This window comes from Eretmochelys imbricata, chromosome 2, assembly GCF_965152235.1.
Source record: "Eretmochelys imbricata isolate rEreImb1 chromosome 2, rEreImb1.hap1, whole genome shotgun sequence".
In the NCBI taxonomy this organism is placed as follows: Eukaryota; Metazoa; Chordata; order Testudines; family Cheloniidae; genus Eretmochelys; species Eretmochelys imbricata.
This window is the reverse complement of record NC_135573.1, coordinates 141781382-141798586: the sequence shown is the minus strand read 5'-3', so window position 1 is coordinate 141798586 and position 17205 is coordinate 141781382. Positions and strand designations below refer to the sequence as shown.

The 17205-nt window shown below is 39.6% G+C and overlaps 1 protein-coding gene across 2 annotated transcripts in view; it reads left to right on the top strand.

Annotated features, from left to right (window-relative positions):
• Positions 1-17205, top strand: part of MARCHF6 (membrane associated ring-CH-type finger 6) — a 117527-nt gene that overhangs the window by 59803 nt on the left and 40519 nt on the right. For both annotated transcript variants that reach the window (XM_077810797.1, XM_077810796.1), the window contains exons 10-18: positions 637-688; positions 6282-6340; positions 6974-7054; positions 9198-9266; positions 9364-9438; positions 10849-10983; positions 11501-11620; positions 12977-13077; positions 15629-15766. In XM_077810797.1, coding sequence (XP_077666923.1) covers positions 637-688; positions 6282-6340; positions 6974-7054; positions 9198-9266; positions 9364-9438; positions 10849-10983; positions 11501-11620; positions 12977-13077; positions 15629-15766 — 830 coding nt within the window. The remainder of the gene's footprint in view (positions 1-636; positions 689-6281; positions 6341-6973; positions 7055-9197; positions 9267-9363; positions 9439-10848; positions 10984-11500; positions 11621-12976; positions 13078-15628; positions 15767-17205) is intronic.

Below are 17205 nucleotides of genomic sequence, written 5' to 3'. Positions count from 1 at the left end.
TTTTTAAAATCCAGGCATTGCACCACTAAACCTGAAATTGACTACACTGGTTTTCATTATCCTAGCTGAGAGAAATATAAGTAGTACATAAAGAACAGACGGAGAAGTACACTCAATGTTTTTTTAAAAATCACTGTTAATAGAGTACCATGTTATTAGTAACTTAGATAAACAGGTTTTGTTTATAACATAAATATAGCCACCTGTGTCCGTTTAACTATAGCAATCACAAGCAAACACTTGCTATTATTAACCAAAGTAAGAAACAAGAATCCCTTTGCAAATTAAACCTGAAATAGTTTTCCTCTTTTTCTGAAAATACAAATTCTATGTACTTTTAAAGTAAGCATAAAAAGTAGTATAACTCTTGCCATTTATATTTACAGACCTGGGTAGATTATCTGCAAAACACCCTTCCTAACCCTAGCCACAAAGAATTTCCATTATAGCCACCATTTTTACTCACAACATTCACTTTCATTTTGGGGCTGAAATTTAGAAAATTCTAAGCTTGCAACTTAGCTCATTATTATTCATTCTTACCCTAAGAACTCAGGTGCAGTTATTTGCTTATTATGTGATTTATATGTTTTTATACTCTGCTTTTACTGAAAAATGTTTTACTTCCTTCCCCAGGAACATGTCTTCTGGGTGGTGTCTTTAAACACACTGTTCATACTTGTGTTTGGTACGTATTATTATTTGTTCTTATTTCAAAACTAGCTTTTTCTTCGTGACTGCTTGATAAAAATTAGTTTTTAGACCACTTTTATTCTCAGAGAAAAACAAAGTGACTCTCATTTTTTTAAAAACTGAACCAGAATAAAAAGTGAATAATTAAATGTGAATAATAAACCTTTCTTACTAATAGTATTACACAGACCCTGCAAACACATGGATATGAGCAGACCTTAGTGGATTGCTTGCATCTTATTGTGTAATTTTAGTTCCCAAGGTGGCATGTATTGCATCCAAGACAGATATTTTTTCCTTTTTATTTTGTTACTGAAAGTAATTTTTTTGGATTTGGTTTTTAAAAGTCTGAGCTGTTGCCTAAGCTTTATTGCCGTTAGTTAGAGCTGAGAACTATATATTTGTGAAATAATATTCAGGAGGGAATTTCTGGGAGTTACTTTATGAAGTTCCCCCAAAAATTGTGGGGACAGGTGGGATATAATTTCCCTGCTTTCATTCTTCCCTAGATATTGCTAAATGACCCTTCAAATGATATCTTTTGTCTCTGAGGCTCATAAAATCATTTCTGAAGGGCATATATATATTTTTCCTTTGGAGTGCCACAGACTTCACAGTTGTCATGTATTGTTTTAAAAAAAAAAAAAAAAAGTCTTCAGGAGGACCATCCTGTGACTTTCAGTAAGGACTTTATTCAACCCCATTCAAGTTGAAGATTGTGCTGTTCTATCAGTATACTCAGTGTACATGGGATAAAACACTAACATTTCCAGTAGTGTGCCCTTAATATCTGTTTGCTTTCTAAATGATGTTGCTTTCCTCCTTAGTTGTTATTAAGATTATTTTTGTTTAAACGGAAGATCGAGTGAACAGAATCCTCAGTCTCTTACCTCTTTTCTGTTAAAGGACATCATACATGGGGTTCCGTAGGCTAATGGAAGGAAAATCTGTGGGATCACTTCATTAAATTATTGGCAGAACACTATTGTATTTTTGGTGGGAGATGTGTATTATGGTGGGCTTTAGGGGTAGAGTGTGAGAGGAACCAATGAATTCGCTGTCATAGGGACCCACAAATACCCCAGTTGGATAGGAGGGGAGCAGCAGCTATGGCACATACTGTAGCCTTGAGACTGCAGTAGTAGTCTTGGAGCAGCTATATGAGTACTCCTGTACCTGGGAGGAGGGTTTCTTCCTCCAGAGCAGCCCTGCACCAAACCAGTACACTCAGAATTGCTGCCATGGAGCAGGTTTGGCTAGAAGTGCACAAATGTATGGTGTGGTGTGTTTTTTTTTAAAAGATGATAGGCTCTTCTATAACTACTATCTGCCTCCCTTTTTTGGTGGAGAAAAATTAACTGTGTCAATTGACTGACTTTTATTGTATTAACCTAGCGGTATAGAAAGGATATTATGTCTGGACCTTACCACTATAATCTGTAAAGAAGCCTTTGTTTTGGTATGTTGCATGCTTTTACCTCAGTAAGTGGTGCGACGCAGAAGACTCCAGTAACAGTCATGTACAGTGGAATAATATTGTTTTGTTCTGTTTTCACACTGCTGATAAAGGGTGATTTGCATCCTTAAATGTTTCAAAAACTGTTTGCCTCTTTGTTATAGTTTGGTGCAAGATATTGGGAATCACCTAACGTGAAAATATTTGTATTTTGGGGGCTTAAAAAAAAATTACTAGATACCCACTAGCCACAGGCAGATAAGGAAGATGAGGATATAGGGCTCCTCCAGAGAAGATGAGTGGCAGGTAGTAAAATGATCAGCCTGCATCATTAGCATGATGTTTCTCCTGAACTCTTACTCCTAGGGGGATTCTGTATGACTGCGGTGCCTGCAGAAAACTCCCCCTCCCCTTCCCCGAATTCCTATGCTTCCCTGCTGAAAACAGCAGGGAAGCAAAGGGAAGCCTTGTCCGGGCAAGGGGGGACACGACGATGGGCACTGTTTTGGGGGGGATTGCCCCTTCAAACAGCAGCGAGGCATGGGGGGGCACACGGCATTACGTGCCACTGCCCACCCTCATTTCTGCAAGCTCAGAGCTGCCCAGCTGAAGGAGGCTGCAGCTCCACTGACTCTGCAGCTGAACACTGCCTCCTGTATCCTAGTGCCAGTCATGCCGCCATCTGTGTGCTTGAAGCCTTCCTGTTTTCTGTGCAACAGTGAGTGCTGGCAGTGGGTCTGGGTAAGGAGGGTGGGGGGAAATGAGGGAAGGGGGGTGGGGGGGAAGAGGCAGTAGGGAAGAAATGGGGGTGGAATAGGGCAGTGGGAGAGGAATGCAGGAGTGAGGGGAGGAGGAGGTATGGAGCAGTGAGGGAGGGGGATGAGATGGGGAAGAAAAGAGGATAGGACAATTGTGGGGGGAAGTGGGAGCCTGGAATGCAGCATCCCATTGGCAGCAGCTGGGGCTCCCCCGTTAAGCAGGCCCATCGAACCCTCATCCTGACAAGCACGACCCCTGTACACCTGAACCCCTCTGATGAGCGCCCCACACCCAGACCCCGCACTCCACTGATCCCAAGCAGCTGCACCTGGACCCCCACCCCATCAAACCCCACTCACCCAGACCCCCCCCCACTGAGCCCCCCACACCCACACCACCCCCAGCCGAGCCCCATCTCCCCACACCCAGACCTCCCCACTGAGTCCCAACCACCTTCACCTGGATCCCCTGCAGAGTCCCATTGCCCCTGCACCCAGAACCCCCCAGTGAGCCCCTGTGCGTCCAGATCTCCCACTGAGCTACCCACACCCAGATTGCCCCACACAGGAAATCTCTCATCCCAAACCTGGATCCCCCCACATTAAGCCCCTCCGTACTTGGATCCTGCTGGGCTGAGCCTGCCCACCCACACCTGGCACAGGGGGACAGGGCCTCGGGGAGTTTCTGGGGCAGGCCCAGCCCTTGCACTGTGTCTGGGTCAGGTGCAGCCTCATTGCTGAGTCCTTGTATCGTGTGTGGAGGGGGCTTCAGGGTGATCTCCTAACTCAGTGCAGCCAGTGGCCTGTGCTCCCCACTGCTATTCTGGAGCCACATGGATTTATTGACAAAATTTGCAGAATTTTGCAGAATTGTAAAATATTGTGCACAGAATTTTAATTTTTTTGTCGCAGTATGAAATTGTCCCGATTTGTTGTCACAAAGTTTTAGGTAGTCCCAGGAGCCTGACTGTAAATTCATGTGGGCAACACTGCACTTTTATAATTGGTATGCATTTTGAGAGGTTGTCTCAGCAACCCAAAGGACTGGAGACATTATTTAAAATACATTGTACATAGTGCAGAAATAGATGGCTTAGGCCCCTACACTTGCCAGGGAAAATGTCCCACTTGTTGTATGGGCTACATTTTTTTCAAGCTGTGTAATAATATACACAATACTTAGCTTCCTGCTGTAAACAAGATGTGGCATCTAAGTTGTATATGTGAATACAAACTGGCAAATCTAAATAATTTCTGTTTCATACTAGAATTAGGAAAATCAGAAATTTCCTGATGGCAATTACAGGTTAAAAATAACTTGATAATCACGTAGCACAATTTGTGACATTCCATTAGGAGCTATGAAATGAAGTTCTGTATGACCCAGTTATAAATTTAGTGCAGTTTAAAATAAATTTCAGTCCTAAACTAAAGTTGTCAAGGGATACTGTAATTGTTTGGAATGAGTATCTTAAATTATATACAATCTGTGAGAATCCTGCTTTGTAATTAACTTGAACTAGAACAAGTACATCATGCTCCAAACACCTGACTAGCAAGTAGGGATTGCAGCTTTCAGTCAAGTTTGAGCTATGGCATTCTATGGAAACTTGTTAGGGAGCATTTTCTAGTGACTAAAACAAGGAACTGGGAATCAGGACTCCTGAATTTGATTTCTGACCCTGCCACTATCTTGCAGGGTGTTCTTGAACAAGTTACTTAAACTCTGACTCAATATACACCCTTTGCAGATCACTAGAATATTCACAGGGGAATTGTGAGGAGTTCACACTTTGTTTCCAGGGGGACTGTCAGGCAGAAATTGGGTCTGTTTAAAAAAAAAAAAAAAAAAGAAACTAAAAGTAGTTTTGAAAACCTGTACCTGAGCCATGGTCCCAACTTTTAAGGTGGTTCTCCTCTCCCCTTCTGCTATTTGCAACTTAAGCAGGTCTAAATCTGAGTCTTTTGACTTTATAGAGGCTTCTAGAGTGAAGCTTCCTCTCAGCGTGTTCTCCTTCTTGCTGTGGAGAGATCCTGAGAAGTGGAGATTTTTTTCCTCCCTGACTTTACAGGGAGCCTCTTATGCTCACTAAGCCACATTGAGAGATCCTGAGGAGTGAAGCAGTCCATACCTTTCCCTTATCTTTCCTCACTGCCATCACCTACTGCCATTGATTCGATGGAAGGGATTTGGACAAGTGAAGAGTCTCTGCCAGGCATACTGCTCCTGCTCTTTGACCTCATAGACAGGACTAGGGACTAAAGACTCCCATCCCCATCTTCCAAGTGGTCATGTGGAACAGATTAAGGGGCAAGCAATCTCCAGTTCTCTTCATCTGATACTGTGGAGCAGATAGAGATAGAGAATGAGAACTTCCAGCTCTTGCTTCCCCTTTCTGCCTTGAGGGCTAGGAGAAAGCACCAGAAGAGATGCCAAGGGGGAACATTGCCATCTTTTCTGCTTCAGACTTTTCTCTCCTAGCGCTAATAGGGTACCTGAGGGAGACTAAGAGAGCATACTTGACCCTGCTGCACCTAACCACTTATGAGTCAATACAGATGTTCAAGTGTGGAAAAGAAGACTCCCTCATGACTGCTTGATTCCTAAACTCTGGGAGTGAGTGGGAGGAATCTTTAGGATTGTGAGTGAGGTACCATCCTTGGTTCAATGATCTGGGAAAAGAGGACAAACCTCTTAAAAGCTTCCCTTCCTGACTCCTTTGTTGGAGTGTGTCTTACCTTCCCCCGATATATCTGCTTCTTTGCTCCCTTCCCAGACACCTGCAGGAACTGTGTTTCTCTGGACAATCCCCAAATCTTTAAATTCTTCAGTTTCAATTGTCAGATTCTTAAATTATGTTTACTAAAAGGGAAAGTAACATCCAACTGATCTATGAAAGAGCAACTCCACTGTTCTGTAGTCGTTGGGGAAGAGCATACAGGCAGATTCCTTTAACAGTGTAGAAGACTTCTGTCAAGCTAATGAATGAAACTAGAAAATAAAGCTGACTCAGCACTATCAAATGAAAGCTGAAGAAGGAACAAAATCATTGTTCCCATTTTTCAGTTATAGTAATCATAGGTTGCTTGTAATATTGCAAGTTAAAAAAATTCAGAGAAATGAGTATTGAGCTACCTTATCCCTTAAAAGTTTGTAATGTGATTTATTAATCTTGAGTGCTACAGAATGTCAAGTTTTATAACGAAATTTTAAAACAACATTGGATGGATAGTTATTTTTTTGTCCACTTTGTAAAACTGGTGAAAATTCAAACAATTGCCACGCCACAGAACAGAGTCTTTTCAGTATAAGTTTCACTGCATTTGATAGAGCAATTTTTATCATTTTCCCCATTCCCCTTCATGTTTTCCAGCTTTTTGTCCTTACCACATTGGTCACTTCTCTGTTGTTGGCCTGGGTTTTGAGGAATATGTAAGTATGGTTATTTTATAATTTTGATGTTTTAAATTCTTAAAAATTTATGCAACTTAAAATTTCTGTGTTTTACTCTATAAGACAACAGAACAGCGTGGGAAGTTGTCCACGTCTTCATTCTAGGACCTTTTTTTGCTTTTAACTGTTTACCCTCCTCCCAAACTTCATTATTGTGATCCCTGTCTAAGACTCCCCCTTTGTAAGGTCACTGAATTTGGCTTTTTATATTATATTTTTATAAAGTCTAATATATTTTATTGTGGTGTTCCTTGATTGCATGTGGGGTAATGCTTCAGAAATGACTATTGGTGAATGCCAGGAAAAGGAGTAGGGTATATGGCGGCTCCTCCTGCAAGGCTGGCAGCTTTGCCATTATTTGATTTTTCTAGTGGATGCAAACTTATTTTCCGCGTTTTTGTTGAGGATGCAAAATGATTAGTAAAGAGAATTTATTGATTAAATATTTGTCCTATTCATGTTGTAGTATAAAGCAGCCTAGGAATCTTGTAGTTCCAAATCCAAGCTGCCCAAGTGGATTCTGTCATTAATATTGAAAAAGGACTGAACTTTTTGAGGAATAACTAAAATTGAATGTAAAATGTTTAAAATATCTTTTCTTTTCTTTTTCAGGTTCAAGCATCTCACTTTGAAGGCCTAATCACAACAATAGTTGGCTATGTGCTGCTAGCAATAAATCTAATTGTTTGTCATGTATCCTTTCATAAGTAGTTGCCTGACTCTGTCTTAAATTCTGTCTGTGGATCATTATCTCTAGCCATGTTGAGATCAGGATTAGAAATGAAGCAGGAGCACTTTCTTTCTCTTTTCGCTTTGTTCTTATGATGAAACAAAGAAAAAAGGGCTGTTTGGGGTAAAATTTTGGATAAAATCTGTTTAATAGGGATTTGACCATCCAGACCTAATTTCAAAACAGGCTGCGTATTCAGAACAATAACAGCTTTGAGACTTCACTCAGCCCAGTTTTCCCCATATAGTAGTCTGTTTTATGGGAATGACGCTGGAGAGGCCTTAACATGGAATCAACTTCTTCCCCAGTTGCCTGTCAGCTAATCAGGATAAAATTTCACAAGGCCATAGACGGAATGCATTGCTTTCTTCCTGAATGGCAGATCTCTTTCTGGCGGTCAGCCAAAGAAAAGGGAAAATGTGGTACAAATATTTCCGCTCTCTTCACTAGCCACTAAAATACTAAAGGGTGTCCCTTGTTTCCCATACACCATAATAGTCCAGAAAGAATTTTCAGCAGTTTTAGGGACTGCACTCAACGTTGAACTTGAGAAACGTGCTTAAAAACTTTGCGGAAATGAAGTCATGATTGGGAGGGTAAGAGTGCCCCTGTGATCTGGTAAGGCTTGCAATTATAGTTTTTGTGATCTAGCCTAATAGACAGGTATGGAGCCATCCATTTCTCTCCTTGTGGGCTACACAGCTGCAGCAGAGATAGAAATAGGCATACAGAATAATAACTAGGATTTGTGCCACGTGGGATGGGAAGCTCATCTACATCAGTTCTCCTATTTCAGGCAGCTTCTCAGGGTATGTTTAGCCAGTGTGGGTATTCAGACGTGCTACCTCTGCTTGAACTAGCATGCTAGAAATAGTAGTGTGAATACGGTCTCGTGAGCTAGCCACCAGAGTACAAGCCCATCTGACCCTTTGGGTACATAGTCGGAGGGCTAGTCTGTGCTGTTATCCATGCTGCCATAACCACACTGCTATTATTGTTTGAGGTAGCTTTGCTGCAGTCACACCTCCTGACTGCAGTATAGACATACCCTTAGTATGTCTTCCTTGGTTTCTGCACCAGGCCAGTAGCATTCTGAGCTTTGTGCAACTTGGATTGCTCTTGGGCAGCAGTTCACTGTGCTGCGCTGGAGAGATTGAAGTGACTGTTACCACTATCTTAAAGTTTTGAAAGTCTGAGGAGACTTGGTCACAGACAAAACTGTGTATGCTTTAAAAAGATTAAATTGATTTCTGTTTGAAGGAGTAAATTTATTCGCTATTTAACACTTTATATTTCATTTGCTCTTAAAGGCCACAGTCAGGTTGGGCCTTGTTGTGATAGGCACTGTACAAACATAGTAAAATATTTGATGCCATGTCTCTCTTGAGATCCTCTGGCCTACTAAAAGGAGACTGTGATCCAGGAATTTAAAGTAATTTAGGCGTTGTGCTTAGGGTTGCAACATGTAAATGATTTAGGAGTCTAAATCTCATTTTTGACAGTCCATAGAATTTAAGCTCCTAAGTGTCTAAATCCCTTTAAAAATTATATTTAGGCTCCTAAATCACTTACGCATTGCAATCCTGAGCACCACAACACCTAAATACTTTTAAAATGCTGGGACTAAATTTTCCAAAAAATAACAAACACGCACACACTCTAGCTTTGCTGTGAAGAGATGAGAATTTCTCTCAGACCCCATTAAAATGCATATTACATTAGACCTCTAGAGTTGTAACTGCATTGTTAAACTCTTGGTAAATATTCCTGCATACATTTTTTCTAAAGTGATTTCTGGCATCTCAATTTTCAGTCCCCAGCTTCAGATGCTTTGAAAGAGGGCTTGATTTTCAGAGGATGGGTGCTTAGCACTTTGACAAGCAGGTCCCTTTAAGGTGTTTCAAATTAGGCACCCAAAATCATTGTCACTTTTGAAAGATTAGAACCCCAACAATAGTGTTCACAGTTTCACATTAGTGCTTGACTCTTCCAGAATTTCCTGCTATAAAAGCTAGATTGCACAGTTGCTCATACGAATTGTATCATAACTCTTCTGGTCCTGTTACAACATTTCATTTAGTATATTTCCTTGACCAGAGTATGTAGGGTTTGGCAGCGCTTGTAAAATTCCAGAGATCACGTCGCTTATTGGGAGTCTGCTATATTGTTGTTAAGGTAATTATAGTCTTCTGAAAGCAAAAGATATTCAACTGTAATTTCATTAGAGATTTATTCCTAGTTACTGAGTAATTTTTTTTCCTTTTCCCTGAAGGTTTCCTTATTAGTGGTTGTAGAAATTGGTGTGTTCCCCCTTATCTGTGGCTGGTGGCTGGATATATGCTCCTTGGTAAGAACAAAAATTATTGGAATGTAGGCCAAGTCTTACACTGTTGTTGTTTTCTGAGGGGAAAGTTCTTTTGCCCTGGAGAAAAAAAAATGGATATAAACTGGACTTGCAGAAAATGCGTCTCTTCACTTTTTTTTTTATTTATACTTTCATTGTTTCAGAGATCAAAGGTAGTTTGTCCTAAGGCATGGTGCAGTACAAAGTCCATGTTCCTGTATTTAAGGCAATTAAAGTCTACAATCTATGTTTAAAACAGAGTAAAAAAAACCCCCATCATTAAACTTTTTGGAACAGTTACTTTTCACAGTGTTTTGTAACTAACTTCTCTGGTATGCTAAATATCTTACCGGCAACTCCATGACTGAGTTTTTTCTTTATTTGGCTATTATCGGGAAATTCATGCATGGTTCATCTTATGGCATTGCTATGAATTTTTCCTTCTGTGTATTGAATGCCATATGAAAGACACTATTTTTATTGTAGTCCAGGGCAGTGGTTCTCAGCCAGGGATCTGTGACCCCCTGGGGGCCCGTGAGCAGGTTTCAGGGGGTCCACCAAAATAAACTAGAGAGGGGCCGGCATTAGACTTGCTGGGGCCTAGGGCAGAAAGCCAAAGCTTGAGCCCCATCACCTGGGGCTGAAGCCAAAGCCTGAGCAGCTTAGCTTCATGGGTCTTCCAGTGCCATGAAGCCCTGGACAACTGCCCTGCGTGCTACCCCTGAATGCCAGTGGCTTTTAATGTACTAGATATGCAGAAAACCAGTTTTTGTGGCACAGGTGGACTTTTTATAGCATGTTGGGGGGAGGGAGACTCACAAAGAAAAAGGTTGAGGACCCTTGGTCTATGGAGTGCGGGGGAAAGGAAGGGGAAATTATCATAACTTTTAAAATGTCACTTCCCCAAAAGCTAATATAGGAGATTACTATTAAATGCTTATATGAGAAAAAGCAACCATTTTTGCTCTCTGCATTAATAAGATACCCTATTTCTAATGAGAATAAATGTACAGTACAGTTTAGTATGAGCTGATATGCTCATGTTAATATGCTTTGTAATGTTACATATTAAACGTTAGTGTTTTCCTTGTTTTAGTTTCCTTCCCATTCTTAAAACTATGTGGAGCAGAGAAATTTGTCACTATTTGCCATCTCCCGCGTCAGTGCTATAAGTATGTTGTAAGAACTGTGTAGTTTTCAGTGGCAGAAGGAACTTATGACTTAAATAGACGTTTTTGTTTTATTGAATGCTCCTCTAAATATTTATAGTTTTGCAACAGGTTGAGATTATTTAAATGTAGTATATAATCCAATTTAACCCTATTTGCTAGACACAAATTGGGGTAAATTAAATGGGTAACCAAGAAAGAGTATTTGGTAAACTTTGTTGATCCTATGTACTTTTTTGTATAGGAAATGTTTGATGCTACTTTGAAAGACAGAGAGTTGAGCTTTCAGTCTGCCCCTGGTACCACAATGTTCCTACACTGGTTAGTGGGAATGGTTTACGTCTTTTACTTTGCATCTTTCATTCTCTTACTGAGAGAGGTAAGTTCTTATTCAGGTGAGGGGATTATAAAATATATTTGAACAACTTTATGCACTGAAGAGTTCATTAGCTCTTCCCCATCTGTGTGTTTCTGTTATGATGCTTTTAATACATATTAGACTTCAAAATTTTTCTGCCTTAAAAATTGAACAATCATGCTGGCTACAAGTGAATGTGGGAACACCCTTAGGATGCTAGCCGATTGCATGCAAGGGATTTTTTAATATGGATGCTGCTTTTGTTTAAATACTTCTTAGTATCTGTAAACTGAAATGTATTTGAAAGTAAAGATTTTTAGTTAAAATGTTTCCGCTGTGGCCTAGAAGTAATGCTCTGTACCTCTCATTGTTGACTCTTGTATTGAAAAGTTCTTCATATTTATATCTCACAGCCTAGTTCCTTCTAACACCTTTTTTCCAACAGAAATCTAACTCTGTTAATTAGACAACATGCTAATAATTCTTATGTTGCTTGCATTTTTGTCTTTTAAAACACAAATCTAAATACCTGTTTCAGGTACTGAGACCTGGTGTACTGTGGTTTCTGAGGAATTTGAATGATCCGGATTTTAATCCAGTTCAGGAAATGATTCACTTGCCAATCTATAGACATCTCAGGAGGTTTATTTTATCAGTGGTAAGGACTTTTTTCAGACTTGTACTTGAATAATTTATATTCATTTCTTTCTTGTTGTTGCAAATACAGTGCTAGCCTCTTTGATGTTTTGAATATTAGCATGTTTAACTTTCTTTTTTGATGTGTGTTCATTCTTTAGTTACTAAAATAAAACTGAAGTTTACTTCTTCAGAGGTGTTAGTTGTAAAAGTTTTAAAATTTTTGGGTCTAGCACAGACAATCAAAATCTTCCCCTTCTGCAAAAACCACAATGACTGCTTGTATCACTAGCCAACGGTTACTTTATTACTGTGGATGGTGGAGGAGATCCCTTGAGGTCACGGTGCTGGTCTAAGCCATTTATTGCAACAAACATTCTGGGTCCCAGTTCAACCAGATCAGTAGAGATAGGTCTCATTCATGTTTCTGGTCTGTCTTGGGGTGGACCATGACAGCCTGGGCAGTGGTATCTACTACAAGATGTAGCTGCAGGCTGTTGAATTCCTGGGGAAACATGTACAGTCTTTCCTGGCCTCCCCAAGCATTTTCCAGATGTTCACCCTGATGTCTGTCTGGAAGGCCTTTAAGGCAAAATCTCAGATGGCCTGCTTTGGCACAGGTTTTGCAAATACAGGCCCTGAAGACTGCATACCTTTGAAACAGACTGCTGTATGGGATACTGTGATGTTGATATACTGTTAACACATCAACATCCTCTGTACCTTGTTGGATCACCCTAGTGGTGCGCAGCATACGCTCTGAGGGTAAGACCTTCTCCCTGCCATCTCCAGCTAACTTAAGCTAAAGAGAGGAGTGCTGGTCAGTCATGCTCAGGACTCCAGAAAATAGCAGGATGTATTTCCGTTTTGTCATCTTATAACCACACTGCTTTGGCTGCATCAGGGATGTATGTGCCACGTAAAATGACCCAAACTTAATCCAACATATAGTTCTTTTTAAAGGTCTCAAATGCATGGGTTAGCAGAATGTAATGGAATTGGTTTTTGCCTTTTGAATCAAGAAATGAAGCACTTGGCTAATTATCATTCTCTGAAGGCATGAATTGTAATGATTTCAGAGCCTTCATCAGACTCACAGTGGGAACTTGGGCCCCATGAATGATGGTCAGTTACAGCTTATATATTCAGAGATTAAACAACTTTCTCTTCTAGTTTACACATTTATTTCCTTTTATGGAACATAGACTACCAAAATTTGAGAGGAACAGGTTTTAATTTAATCATGAACCTTTGTTCATACAATTTTTTCATTCAAAACCTTTGGAGATGGTATACATCTTCGTTGGCCCATCCATATAAAAATAAGGCCTCGTGAGTTTTGTAGATACAATATGCATTTGTAATTTTCTTGTTGCAGATCGTCTTTGGGTCAATTGTCCTGCTCATGCTTTGGCTTCCTATACGTATTATTAAGTATCTGTTGCCTAATTTTCTTCCATATAATGTCATGCTCTACAGGTAAGTTTTTATTGTCGTTCTGAAAGATGTTTTTGGTCTCCCTGTGATTAGACAGAATCCTCATTGTGTACCTCTCTAAGGCCATGTCTACACTTACAAGTTTACAGCAGCACAGCTGTACCAATACAACTGTGCCTCTATAAGAGTGCTCATGTAGCAGCGTGTTGTGCCCATTGACATAATAAAACAGCTCAACGAGTGGCAGTAGCTGCGTCGGCTGGAGAGCGCTTATGCTGGCAAAACTTATGTCTCTCAGGGTTTTTTCACACCCCTGAGTGATAAAAGTTTTGCCAACATAAGTGCTAGTGTAGACATGGCATAATTGTACCATTTTCACCATTACTTTGACATTGCATTTGGTATGTTTGTTGAAAATGAACAACATAACACAAATTTTAATCGGCTCTAGCAAAGTTAAATGTCAGAGTATGCCAAGTACAATAGTACATTTTTGACAAATAAAAAGTTTGCCTTTTTATGCATTGATTTTCCACAGTGATTCAGGCATGTAGAAGTTGAACAAATTATTAATTTTACCCCATAGGTTATCATTATGCTGTGGGCTGTGTGTTAGGGCTGTCAAATTGCAGTTAACTCACAAATTAATCACACTGTTAAACAATAGAATACCAATTAAAATTTATTAAATATTTTTTGATGTTTTTCTTCATTTTCAAATATATTGATTTCTATTACAACACAGAATACAAAGTGTACGCTGCTCATTTTATATTATTTTATTACAAATATTTGCACTGTAAAAATGATAAACAAAAGAAATCGTATTTTTCAATTCAGCTCATACAAGTACTGTAATGCAATCTCTTAATCCTGAAAGTGTAACTTGCAAATGTAGATTTTTTTTTGTTACATTGTTTTGTTTTTGAATGCAGTTACCTAAAACTTTAGAGCCTGCAAGTCCATTCAGTCGTACTTCTTGTTCAGCCAATCGCTAAGACAAACAAGTTTGTTTACATTTACGGGGGATAATGGAGCCTGCTTCTTATTTATAATGTCACCTGAAAGTGAGAACAGGCTTTTGCATGGCACTTTTGTATCCAGCATTGCAAGGTATTTACATTCCAGATATGCTAAACATTCGTAAGTTCCTTCATGCTTCAGCCACCATTCCAGAGGATAGCTTCCATGCTGATAATGTTTGTTTAAAAAAAAAAAAAAAAAGTGTTAATTACATTTGTGACTGAACTCCTTGGGGGAGAATTGTATGTCTCCTGTTCTGTTTTACCCACATTCTGCCATATATTTTATGTTATAGCAGTCTCAGATGATGTCCCAGCACATGTTCGTTTTAAGAACACTTTCACAGCAGATTTGACAAAATGCAAAGAAGGTACCAATGTGAGATTTCTAAAAATAGGTACATCACTCAACCCAAGGTTTAAGAATCTGAAGTACCGTCCAAAATCTGAGAGGGATGAGGCATGGAGCATCCTTTCAGAAGTCTTAAAAGAGTAACACTCAGATGCAGAAACTATAAAACCTGAACCACCAAAAAGAAAATCAACCTTCTGCTGGTGGCATCTGACTCAGACGATAAAAGTGAACATGCATCGTCCACTCTGCTTTGGATCATTGTGAAGCAGAACCCGTCATCAGCATGGACACGTCCTCTGGGCAGCATTATCTCCTGCAAATGTAAACACACTTGTTTGGCTGAGCGATTGACTGAACAAGAAGTAGGACTGAGTGGACTTGCAGGCGCTAAAGTTTTACATTGTTTTATTTTTGAATGCAGGGGTTTTTTGTACATAATTCTACATTTGTAAGTTCAACTTTCATGATAAAGAGATTGCACTACAGTACTTATATTAGGTCAATTGAAAAATACTGTTTGTTTTTTACGGTGCAAATATTTGTTATAAAAATAAATATAAAGTGAGCATTGTACACTTTGTATTCTGTGATGTATTTGAAATCAATATATTTGAAAACGTAGTAAACATCCACAAATATTTAAATAAATGGTATTCTATTATTGTTTAACAGCGCGATTAATCACAATTAATTTTAAAGCACGATTAATTTTTTTAAGCGCTTGACAGCCCTATTTTTTTTTGTTTTTACACTGTTTTTAGGAATACTTCAGGAATGAAAGAATGTCCATGGTTGGATCTTTATTGTAAATATCAGTGCAAAATTTTTCCTCTGTTTCTCAATTAAAACAATAATTTGGCTTATCAGTGATACTGCTCTTAACTTATAAAAGGAACAAGTCAAAATCTAAACCTTGCCTTTTCAGATAACGGAAGATAGCTTTCCTAAAGACTTTTCATAAAACTCTCTGTTCACATTAAATTCCTAAACACTACTAAATTCTTCCCCAGTGCTCAGAAACATATGCAAAAAAAAATCTTGGCTATTAAAGTCTAAGAATTGCCTGTGATGGAAACCTGCTTAGCCTTTACTGTTAGTTTGTTCAGATATTTGGTTATAATAGTCTTGGTTTGTTAAAATGTTTGTAGGAAATTCATAAAATGTTAGAGAATAGTCCTTATGTGTTTGCGTTCTTGTTCTGTCCCATTGTTTCTAGTGATGCTCCAGTGAGTGAACTTTCTCTGGAGCTGCTTTTGCTTCAGGTGGTGCTGCCAGCTCTGCTTGAACAAGGACACACAAGACAGTGGTTGAAAGGTCTTGTACGAGCATGGACTGTTACGGCTGGGTACTTGCTGTAAGTGTAAACAGCCAATATCAGTTATGTGGCTTGTGTCACTTTTAACCTTTTTAATGTGGAAGAAATTTATTCTTTGGCTAGATACCGTAACTGGAGCGTTATGAATTACTTGATACATAAATGTGTGCATAGCAGAGATACACGAACATTTGTATAGAACAAATTATTGTACAGCGAATCCTTGAACATGCACTGCAGCTTCAGAATATGCCTTTGCAAATTAATTATATTTGCTGCACTAATACAACTTTCGCTTGGCAAAAAAATGGTGTAGTCTGAATAGCAATTTCTGTTGTCCCTGTTTCTATATTTTGCTTTCCATTATGTTTATCTTTTCAGAATGAAATTTTTGTTGCTTTCTTCTTCCACAGACTCTTTGGAAAATATGAGCAAAATTAACATGTACATCTCTGGTGCTATTAAATCCATGCAAAAAGTGTAAATAAATCCACTCCTGAAAACCCTCCTGTGTGAGGGCATAAAAGTTGGAGTGGCTGTGACCCTCCCATAGTTCTCTCTTACCAGCCGTGACAGAGATGGAACTTGGACAGTGTCCTATGGGCTATAGGTTTTTTGATCTTCAATCTCAACCCTTTTGTGAAGAAATACCATTTCACTTCTTCTCTTTCATTGCTCGTGTGCAGAAAAAAGTACGAAGAGACTCTGCTACACAGCCTCTCCATACAGAAGGGCAAGGCACTTCACACCGACTGCCAGTATGGCCTATTGTAAACCCACAGGGTTTAAATCTTGTTCATTGTGCAACAGTTATATGTTCTTAATCAGTGGTCTCAGCAGGTGTTTTTTCTGCCTTGGAAGAGCACATCACCCAACAAGTGCTTCATCTGCCATTTCTTGTCGCACATCTAAAAACTGAGAGATGTGTGTTTGCTTCAAGAGACTTAATTTCAATCTTTAAAGGTCTTATGTGATCTTGGAGAAGAGACATCCTCCAAGCTGGAGACAAGGAGGCTATCTACGGTAAGTGTTCTGGTAACCAGACACCATGCCTCTGGTTCTAGTAGGCAGAAATCTAAAAAGGGACCAAGACCACTGGAACTGGCACCATGATCCTTCAGTGCCGTGTGCATCAGTACCAACTCTGGGGCAAAGAGACCTGGCATCCACTTTGGATGCCAAGCACCATACCCTCACCATGCATAAGCACAGCTCACAGCATGCAGCAAGCTCATTCCATGAGAAGGACCCATAGCATTCCTCCAAAGGCAGGTCTTCCAAATCTTCCTTAGCGTTGAGGGATGTGAAAGACTCAGGAGATGCTGATGTCAACAATGAGCCTTTCCCAATATCAATACGCCTTCGAGGAACTGCCGTTGCTGCTTGTTTTGACACCAGCAGAATCGGCACTGGTCCCACATCTAATGGCACTGCTGTTCCTGGAGATGTATTTCTCCTTGCCATGTCCAAGCCACTCC